The sequence below is a fragment of the Saccostrea echinata genome, unplaced genomic scaffold (assembly GCF_033153115.1).
Source record: "Saccostrea echinata isolate AGI-Se365-2 ecotype Australia unplaced genomic scaffold, CSIRO_AGI_Sech_v1 ptg000015l, whole genome shotgun sequence".
Taxonomy (NCBI): Eukaryota; Metazoa; Mollusca; class Bivalvia; order Ostreida; family Ostreidae; genus Saccostrea; species Saccostrea echinata.
Window position 1 is genome coordinate 13,898,873 of NW_026889764.1, and position 11,128 is coordinate 13,910,000.

The 11,128-nt window shown below is 33.1% G+C and overlaps 1 protein-coding gene across 1 annotated transcript in view; it reads left to right on the forward strand.

The window, feature by feature from the left end:
• Window positions 1–1,880: 1,880 nt before the first annotated feature.
• The window catches only part of LOC133187895 (beta-galactosidase-1-like protein 2), a 10,137-nt gene continuing 889 nt past the window's right edge, over window positions 1,881–11,128 (forward strand). Inside the window, exons 1-17 of the mRNA XM_061323285.1 lie at window positions 1,881–2,070; window positions 4,955–5,023; window positions 5,132–5,227; window positions 5,878–5,986; window positions 6,239–6,331; window positions 6,578–6,659; window positions 6,796–6,954; window positions 7,170–7,313; window positions 7,607–7,699; window positions 8,086–8,136; window positions 8,255–8,307; window positions 8,793–8,942; window positions 9,054–9,131; window positions 9,375–9,465; window positions 9,646–9,733; window positions 9,824–9,938; window positions 10,144–10,260. Of these exons, the coding sequence (XP_061179269.1) occupies window positions 1,895–2,070; window positions 4,955–5,023; window positions 5,132–5,227; window positions 5,878–5,986; window positions 6,239–6,331; window positions 6,578–6,659; window positions 6,796–6,954; window positions 7,170–7,313; window positions 7,607–7,699; window positions 8,086–8,136; window positions 8,255–8,307; window positions 8,793–8,942; window positions 9,054–9,131; window positions 9,375–9,465; window positions 9,646–9,733; window positions 9,824–9,938; window positions 10,144–10,260 (1,764 nt within the window). The 5' untranslated portion in view covers window positions 1,881–1,894. The remainder of the gene's footprint in view (window positions 2,071–4,954; window positions 5,024–5,131; window positions 5,228–5,877; window positions 5,987–6,238; window positions 6,332–6,577; window positions 6,660–6,795; window positions 6,955–7,169; window positions 7,314–7,606; window positions 7,700–8,085; window positions 8,137–8,254; window positions 8,308–8,792; window positions 8,943–9,053; window positions 9,132–9,374; window positions 9,466–9,645; window positions 9,734–9,823; window positions 9,939–10,143; window positions 10,261–11,128) is intronic.

An 11,128-nucleotide genomic window follows, 5' to 3' on the forward strand; every position in this document is an offset into this window, starting at 1 on the left:
AGGTAAATGACAAAAGTAAGGTATCATCAGTATACTATAGTTGTGGGACAGCTTAATGAATGATGACACATGTTATGAGGGTTACGCCATCACCGATAATAGATTGCTTTTTTTTTTATCCAGGGGCGGATCATGATTTTTGTTTGAGAAAATATAATTTCAATGGGGTAGGCCTGTAAGGGGCTTAATTTGATTGTTTGTGTATGCAGAGGCATAATTACTTATGTATGTTGATATGAGAATTCATTTTTTTATGTTTATAAATCATATTTTTTTCGCTAGCAATTTCAAACAGAATAGTTAATTTTGCGACAAAGTTTTACTATCAACTTTTAAGTTTTTGGTTTTAGTCGTAAGTTCTTTTGTAAAACGGGCCGCTGGACAAGAAAGGGGTCGTGAATCAAGAGAGTACCCCCATGATTTTCCCCGGATGGATCTTTATCTACTTGTACTTTAAAAAATCGACGTAAGAATTAGTATGCAAAGGAAAATAATAATAATTTAAAAAAAAAACTTGTCAAAACATTCAACTTGTCCAAACGTTTTGAAAAAACCTACATATATTTCGTAGGGGTGGGGTGGGGAGGGGGTTATGCACACTTAATTTAAAAATTTGTAGCACATTATGCCTTTGCAGAGAAGTATGCCTGTCCTTGCTTGATAAGATTTTCTTAAGTTTATTTGACCTACATAGATAGGAAAGTGTCGGTGCTGCTTTATCAGGTAGGTTAAATTAACGTATTCTGTCAATATATGAAATTCCCAATCAGAGTATTGACTTGTGTATTAATCTAAGAAATCATATTTACCTCTACATATGTATTAAAATTTATTCAAATATCTTGTAGTATGCATATAAGACAGACCAAATGTATGAATGCATACACACGCCGGATGTGAACTCAGTTGTAAAAGGCAAACTTGCATATATGTGCATGAAGTTTTCACTATTTACTGTAACACATTTTTTTCTCAAAGTGTGAATATGATATATATATATATATATATATATATATATATATCCAAAAAATGAAAAGAAATATCACAGTGTCCGGTAATTAATATGAAAATTAAAAATAACAAGGCAACAATGTTAGTAAAACGTAAGCGCTTTCATTATACTTCTTCAGACGTTTTACAATTCAACGAATTAGAGTATTGAATTGTAAAACGTCTGAAGAAGTATAATGAAAGCGCTTACGTTTTACTAACATTGTTGCCTTGTTATTTTTAATTTTCATATATATATATATATATATATATATATATATATATATATATATATATATATATATATATATATATATATATATATATATATATATATATATATATATATATATATATATATCATATAAAGGACATGGTGCTGAGATTTTGAAGGTAACACAATACATGTATATATGTACGAAAATGTTTCACAAACCCTCCTCCCTAAAAAGAAATAATAACAATAAAACCCCTCCGTTTTTTTTCTTGTTTCATTCAGTAGAAATTTGTCAAAATTTTATTTCCTGGTGGTGGTAGTAGGGGATTGGGTAGTGTCACATTCTTAAGGCATATAAAATTTATGTTCGTCGCATGACACATCATCGGGTAGGGGGTCCCCGTGCCCTCAGGTTGCCATGAGCATATACAGAATTCACATCTGTTACATGATTCAGAGAGAGAGAGAGAGAGAGAATGTATATACATGTACTTGTATTGACACTCTCTGTTGTAAAAATGTATCAACAAAAGCTTCTTCTTTTACACCAACAAATGTGAACATACCCTTCGGTATTGATGATACATAAAATGTGTGCATTGTACAATGATGGCATGATTATTCACGATATAGTATGGCTTTAATTACCAATGTACCAAATGTACATTCAATACATGTTCTTCCAGAATGTCAGAAATCTACAAAAGCTCTGGATCACTAACCTTTAAGAATGGGAACTTTATCCTGGATGGGAAACCCCTCCAAATATTCAGTGGTACCATGCATTATTTCCGTGTGGTTCCCGAGTATTGGAGAGACCGCTTGAAGAAGATGAAAGCTTGTGGATTGAACACCGTGGAAACGTAAGAGAATAACAAGAGGCCCAAGGGCCTTAACGGTCACCTGAGTACAATACAACAATTTAGAGGATCCATAGAGTATTAAAATGAAATGAAAGGTGAAGCTTTGATGCCCAAAAGCAAGAAAAATAGGGTGATCAGGATCAACAAAATAACTAGTCTAACAGTTCATAAATTAGGTTCTAATCTGTTTCCCATTTATCACTATCACCATATAGTATATTAACAAACTATCAGTGCTTTTGTACTATTTTAATTCCTTGTTGTAATCTCTTACACTGGCCTCTCTTGGTCTTTGATGAACATTTAATAAGACAAGTTATTTTTGTCTCATTTTTATTTATCTATTACTTACAAGTCCACATGATCATTAAAACTATGAAAATACTTTTTGTATTATACAATAAAAATTCTTGCATAATTCTCTTATTCTATAAATTTTTCAAGTACATTATTTACAATGATTAATTATCAAAAGTAAACGGCAAAGGGGAATAACTCCTCTCAGTAGAATGCAAATTGAGCCCTGGCTAGGACCAGAACACTTGACCAAATGGTCCAGATGTTCAAAAATCTGGTAAAAATACCCTTCCTTATTACAACTTTTACACTTTTTGCCTCTGATATGCCCAAGTGCAGAGAAGATTTTTAAAGAAATAATGCATTTTCACTACAGATTCACTATATTATCAATAGAGCCCCCCCCCCCCCTTCACCACCGAGAAACACCAGAGCCTCTCACCCTGGGACCAGAAGTTTCAGGTTTGCTCATCATAGGTATTCACTTTGTTTAACTGCTTAACATTAAGGAGCTGACAGGATTATTTAATAGAATTAACGCATTTTCACTACATTATCAACAGCCCCACCCTTATACCAGCACATCTGACCCAGGGGTCATGCAATTCACTACTCTGGAAGAAGCACTCTTGCTCATCATAACTATATACTTAGCTTCTTTGCTTTTTAACCAGAAGCAGAAAAGAATATTTTCAAAGAAATTTTGATTTTTCACTATATAATCAATAGAGCCCCCCCTCCCCCCTTTTGACCAGAACCCTTGACCCTGGGGCCATGAAATTCACAATTTTAGAAGAGGCATCCTTGCATATCATAACAATGTACTTACTTTGTTTAAATAGTACCCAGGGGCAGAGAAGAAGATTTTCAAAGAAATAATTCACCTTCACTGTAGGAGCTATATAGCCCCACCCTAGTACAAGAACCCCTGTCCCTGGGGCCATGAATTTCACAATTTTGGAAGAGGTGTCCTTGCTTATCATAACAATGTACTTAGTTTGTTTAAATAATACCCAGAAGCAGATAAAAAGATTTTTAAAGCATTAATGCATTTTCACTTTGTAATAAACAGAGCCCCGCCCTAACATCAGAACCCCTGACCCAGGGGCCATGAAATTCACAATTTTGGCAGAGTTACTCTTGTTTATCATAACTATGTATTTAATTTGTTTCAATAATACCCAGGAGTAGAGAAGAAGATTTTCAAAGAAATAATGCACTTTCACTATATCTATATAGCCCCCCACCCCCACCCCCCAGCACCAGAACCCCTTACCCTGGGGCTATGAATTTCACAATTTTGGTAGAGTCACTCTTGCTTATCATAACTATGTATTTAATTTGTTTCATTAATACGAAGGAGTAGAGAAGAAGATTTTTAAAGCATTAATGCATTTTCACTATGTAATAAACAGAGCCCCGCCCTAACATCAGAACCCCTGACCCAGGGGCCATGAAATTCACAATTTTGGTAGAGTTACTCTTGCTTATCATAACTATGTATTTAATTTGTTTAAGTAATACCCAGGAGTAGAGAAGAAGATTTTCAAAGAAATAATGCACTTTCACTATATGATCTATATAGCCCCCCCCCCCCCCCCCCCCAGCACCAGAACCCCTTACCCTGGGGCTATGAATTTCACAATTTTGGTAGAGTCACTCTTGCTTATCATAACTATGTATTTAATTTGTTTCAATAATACCAAGGAGTAGAGAAGAAGATTTTTAAAGAAATAATGCACTTTCACTATATGATCTATATACCCCCCCCCCCCCCCCCAGCACCAGAACCCCTGACCCTGGGGCCATGAATTTCACACTTTTGGTAGAGTCACCCTTGCTGATCATAACTCTGTATCTAATTTGTTTAAATAATACCCAGGAGTAGAGAAGAAGATTTTCAAAGAAATAATGCACTTTCACTATACGATCTATATAGCCCCACCCTAGCACCAGAACCCCTGACCCTGGGGCCATGAATTTCACAATTTTGGTAGAGTTACCCTTGCTTATCATAACTATGTATTTAATTTGTTTCAATAATACCCAGGAGTAGAGAAGAAGATTTTCAAAGAAATAATGCACTTTCACTATACGATCTATATAGCCCCGCCCTAGCACCAGAACCCCTGACCCTGGGGCCATGAATTTCACAATTTTGGTAGAGGGCTCAATGTTTATTACAATCATGTCAACAGTTTGACTGCTTGATGTCCAGGAGTAAAGTAGAAGATTTATAAAGATTGCATTAATTTTGATGGTTTTAGCCCCACCCCTCAGGCCCCAGGGGGACAGGGACCATGAAATTCACAAATTTTGTTTCCCTTCACACATAGATGCCATATGCAAAAATTGGCTGAAATTGGTTCAGCGGTTTCAGAGAAGAAGCTGAAAATGTTCAAATGTTAACACACGACGCACGACGCACGACGACGGACGAAAACAGATAGCAATAGGTCACCTGAGTGACTCAGGTGACCTAATTATGGAAATGTAACATCTTATAGGCTGCAGAAAACCGTATTTACCTTTAAGTTAATTACTGCGAAGAAACAGTACATAACTAAAAAATCATTTTCCATTGTAGTTATGTTCCCTGGAATTTGCACGAGGAATATCCAGGCGAATTTAACTTTTCAGGATTATTGGATGTAAGGTATGTGATACAAAACTCTATATATTATATATTTCAATATACAAAAAAAAAAAAAAAAAAAAAAAAAAATGCACCTGCGTATTAGATCCTCTTATTTTGTCATTACAGGGAGTTTATCCGACAAGCTAGCGAAGAAGGTTTATATGTAATCTTCAGACCGGGACCTTACATCTGTGCGGAGTGGGACTGGGGAGGCATGCCTAGGTACATTTAATGATAAAAAAAACTTCTGCCTGATGTTATTGTCACCGCTATTTTTCAGTGTTGATATTCCTTTTATATCCTCTTGCAACAAAAAGTTGAAACGTACTTGTAAACAGTAGCAAGTATTTTGACCATTAGTTTGAGTCTAACAAGTACATAGTATCAGGGATGGGGATTGCACTTTTTTCCGAACTTGATCTTTTACTATACGGTTCATTTTCTATGAAAATTTTCATTGAAATGCTGGTTGCATTCCCAAACCCATCCATTATTGTTTGCAGTTTAGTCAAAACCTTCTCCCAACATCAATGCATTCAATAGTTTTCTTGTCGAAAAGATCACCCCTTTTCACGAAATAGGATTTTCGAGTTTGGATTTTTTTTTTTTTTTTTTGATTGTCAAAGATTTTTCAGGTAAGCCCTCCCTTTCAAAAACGATGCTACGTCTCTGAATAACCCTTTAAATGAGAAGTGGAAACGCTGATCTGGGAACTAGAAATTCGTTTGTGGAGGACATATGTACCATGGGTACTCTAGTCTCCTAGCTGGCACACCGTTTCTGTTTAAGAATGGGTTACACTTCATTTTGATATTAATTTTATATTATGAATAAAGACCATTATATTGAACTCAAAATAAACCAAATTTTAGCTGGCTCCTGAAGGACCCAAACATGAAAGTCCGAAGTAACTACTCTCCGTACGTTGAAGCCGTGAAGCGTTTTCTGGACGAGCTGCTACCAAGAATAGTTGATCAACAGGTACATTATAATTTAAAACAATTTTCCTGGTTGGGGTGGACAAAGTCAAATCATGAAGTTTAGTATTTACAGGAGAATTCACGAGCATAATAATAAACAAAAAGAAATATCCACAAAGTTTTCGTATAAATCTATATACATGTATCGAATAGTTTAGGCTTTGGTTGCTGTCCCAGTCAAGTTTGCATCTTAATTTCTTCCATGTTTTAAACTGGTAGCCATATACATGTATTGTTCTTTCCAACTTTACAGCACGGTTGTGGTGGACCAATTATCGCTGTCCAGGTTGAAAACGAATTTGGCTCCTACAACACTGAGGTTGATCATCTCCACACCATTAGAGAGGTGAGTAGTGTCCTTTACAAGAGTGTTGATATTTCTTATGCCAAATTTGTACATGGCAATTGTCAAGTACAATTTTTGCATAAGAAATATCAAAATTGTTAATTGTTATGTACAAATATCAAGTTTTTTTTGTAAAGGACAGTAGCCATATTGTACATGTACAAAGGCGATACGTCCTCTACAGGAAACTGCTGGGTATAGATGTACTAAATTTGTTTTTCATATGGTGTTTTTTTGTTTGTATAGATTCTTTTGAAGAATGGTATTAAAGAACTTCTTCTAACCTCTGACAATATATTTGGATTGAAAAGAGCACCATTTTACAAATGTAAGGTCATAATCAGGCTCTCTAATTTTATGTTGTTGCTATTACATTTTCTGTTTAAGTTAACAAATAGATTATTCAAACTTAAAGATAAGAAACTAAAGAACAAATTTTATCCTAACACCCATTCTGTATATAGATGCCTTACCTACTGCTAACTTCCCAACTATGGATGATGGAGCTAAACTATTCAAAATGATTCGAGAATGGAGTCCCGAATTTCCTCTTATGGTCATGGAGTTCTGGCCCGGTTGGTTTGACCACTGGGGACAGCCACACAAAGGACTAGACATTCTAGGTTTAGTTTTTCTCGAGAGTCAATTTCAACGTACATCAATGGCATTTAAACTTACTAAAATGTATATATAGGAAATTTGCAAAATCCATGTAACAGACCGTGTGTGTGTTGTTTTATGGATTATATTTAATATGTTAATTTTCGAATTCAGATTTTATTGTCTTAATTAACATGCACACTGTACTGTTAATAATCCATGTTTTTATAATTTCTAGCGTTTGAAGCCTGTCTTTCCGGGATCCTGGATGCTGGAGGGTCTTTTAACATGTACATGTTCCATGGAGGAACAAACTTTGGTTTCATGGCTGGTGCTAATTATTTTGAAGGATCACACTACAAACCCGATGTTACAAGCTATGGTAATTTTTTTAGTACACAAGTTTATAAACTCAATAAAACAACTAATTACAACTAAAGGTTTTCAATAAAATTGAAAATGGTTTTATATATTATTTTATCCCTTGTGTCTTCTTTACTGAAAAAGAACCATCCATCTTGAATTCAGCGGGACTGGCAAAAGGATACCAAGATATGAAGCTGATACTCAAAATTTCAACATAAAAAATACAAAGTACATATATTCTCTTAATTGTTCAAAATGTCCACCAGCTACATAAGCATGATAAAGTTACTGTTTTTCTTCTGTGAACAGATTATGATGCACCTCTCTCAGAGGCAGGAGACGTCACACCAAAATATATGAGGGCCAGAGAAATAATACTGGAAAAGGGATTGAAGCCACAAGGTATATATTGTAAAAAAATGTTTATTATTATTATTGAACAATACTGAACAAAAGACGTTCAAAATAATATTTTTAATAATATGCAATCTTTCAATTTTTGCTAGACGTCCCCATTTAGGATTTGAAGAGCCGGCCATTAATATTTCTTTTGCATATATCTCGGAAACGAAAAAGAATATTTATGAATAGGTGTTGAACAAAAAGTGTTTAAAATCATGAAAGCTTTAAGATGATATCAAGAAAAAGCGGCTGACCACTCATATTAGGGGCCACAACGGGCTGAGAGTTTATATAAAATTTAGTTTTAATTTAAAGAATTTTGTTTTTGATTTTCATCTACACTGTAAAAATCATGTGAATTAAAAGGGCCACTTATTTTTGCACAGGAATAACATCTTTACCAGAACTTCCTCCAAATTTGCCAAAGAAAGCGTATGGTAACATTTTCAATTTTACAACATGTCAAAAATATAAAATTACTAACGAATTATAAAGTACTGAATTAAAAATGTTTACAAAGATTATTTTTAATGAGAGATCTTTTATCTAATACAGGTGAAATTGCAGTGTCTCAGTTTTTAGATTTAAAATCTATTTCGTCTCTAATAGTAAGTACAAAATAAGTATTTAACTCAAATGTTTTCTTTTTTTAAATTTCTTGCAAAATTTTTTTTTTGGTATGAAAAATGCTATTGCTTAAAAGAAGAAATAAATATTTTCAGCCTAAAAAATACGCACAATTCTACAGCTTGTTTTGATAGATGCATGTTTGTTTACCTTTGTATGTCATGTCTCTTTGCCAACTGTATTTTGTCAATAACAGATGAATAAAAAGCGAATGTGCAATTATTTTTTTTGAATTTGTATGAATAAAATATAAATACATTAAATGCTGGTGTTTCAAATTTTTAAATATTTTATAAAGACCCGAAATTAGAACGTAATGTGATAAATTTATTGCGGATCAGCAGTATACATTGACATAAGTAAAACATTCATTTATTTTTATTTTTTTCTTACACCAGTATTATATGTATTATATTTTTTTGAATTCTGACTCTTAAAAAATTATATTTTTACCAATGCTTTATAGACACCAATAAAGGCTTTAGAACCGGTTTTAATGGAAAACCTTGACTACCACCAAGGATACGGCCAGTGTTTTGGATACATATTGTATCGAGCTAAAATTACTGCAGGAGAAGAATTATTATTCAGTGAAATACCAAAGGACAGGACCCAAGTAGATTTTTTTTATGTAGATTAAAGAAGTCTCTAATTTATAAAGTGTGCGTGAGGTAGATTATTTGTTTTGCTGAGTGGGGATTTTTCAATATAGAAAATTTGATTTCAGGTGATAGTTAATGGAGAAGAGAAAAGCTTACTGGATTGGATGAGCAAAGATGGAAAAGTAGAAATTACCAATATTTTGGTAATTGTTGTTTGACAGCATCCATTAAAATTGAAAGAAAATTATTAATAGCCTTAAAGTTATCAATTAATTGAAATCAAATATGAAAAAGGAGAAAATAGAAGAAAAAAAATAGCTTACATAATTTCCCTATAGATATTAATGTAGTAACATTCGTTTTTTGAAATCTAAAAATTTCTTTGCCCTCAGTTTTATTTACTAATATGACATTATCTAATTTATAAAATGACTACATAACTTCAGGACAACAGTACGTTAGACATTATGGTTGAAAATCACGGAAGAGTAAACTATGTTGAATATGGTTCTAACAGATTCAATGAGGAGAGAAAAGGTGATTAAAGATATGTTAACCAAGCAGCATTCGTAAAACAATTGAATCTTTTTAATATTCCTTGTTGTGAAGACATTATGTGTAAAAGGTACATGTAATATTGTACATATTGTAACCTTAAAAATGTTTAAGCTAGAACACCTTGTGGATCTTTTTAACTTGACGATATATATTGTGCAGGGATTAATGGGTCCGTAAAGTTGGACGGAAAGGAGATAAAACAGTGGGACATATTTCCATTGGATTTCAAAACCAAACTATTGGACAGGTAAGACAGCAGCTTAAACTGATTTTGTTAAAAATAATCTGATATATTACTAGATGAAATAATGCGGAACACAAATACTATTTTCCTAAGTATCCGACATTGCGCGGAATGGAAACCAACCGCACTGACACCTAAAGGGCCAATGGTTCTGAGAACATCTTTACAGATAGATGACACTCCGTGTGATACATTTCTTGATATGAAAGTAAGTGCTAAGATCATACCTGCATGATTGTCTTACATATATACATTTAATTTATGTATTTATACACATATTTGAAAACATAACTTGATCAGCCGCCCATTCCGGACTTTTGGAAGTCTGTGTCTTTGTCTTCTGAAATGACAGTAGGGAAAGACTTCTTGCTGTTTTTCTTAGCTAATATTGTCAACTATTTTTGCGTAAACAGGGTTGGAATAAAGGCATAGTGTTTCTAAATGGCTTTAACCTTGGAAGATACTGGAAAATTGGACCTACAAGAACTCTGTATGTCCCTGCTCCGTTGTTAAAACGAGGAGAAAATGAGGTGCTGGATGTTACTTAGTAATTCAGTTTTCATTGTTTATTTAAATATAGTAAGTTGTAATATATTGCACTATCAGATTGATCTTTGCCTCATCAATGTTCACAGGAATAGCAAATACCAATGAATTAAGCTATAGCATAGCAATGAATGAAAATTAATAAGAAATAGCTAGAAGATAATGTATCCTAGGTGATATAGTTTAAAGATTCAAAATAGTCTCATGACAGTCACGAATTGCGCTGAAAATATTAAGTTTAATAAAAATATGCAAGATGTACTAGGTCGTCTTAAAACTTCTTCAGGGCAGACTCTAATGTCCATGGGAATAATATTATGGATGCTTGTGAAAAAACAGATATTATTACTGATAAGTAAAAAAGAAAATGTTAAATGATCTTGAAAATTTTAACTAGGGATGTCAACGAATATTCGAACATTCGAATATTCATTCGATGGGTTGATATTCGAATATAGATTTAAGATTCGAATATTCGGTGATACATATTTTATAAAAAGAAGTACTGTGATTAATAAATTTTGATTAAATGAAAACCTAAAACTAAAAGGCGAGAAGAGTATACTTATCAAAATAAATTTAATTGATCATTGAATGAATGTCTGATAGAATTACTCCGTAATTAATATTGTAAAGGGCTCAATTTCAGAATAAATGTGTAAATTACTTGATTATCTAGGTTGTACATAATCCTGAATTTTATATTCATTATCGGTAAATTATTACCTAGGGAAATTGTCTATGGAAATATTTGTTTTTATTTTAAAAATATTTTATCAAAGATTATTATCACATCTCTTAGTAGGCTGATAATTGTAATTAATTACACGTATTGAAATCTAAACAGTATAC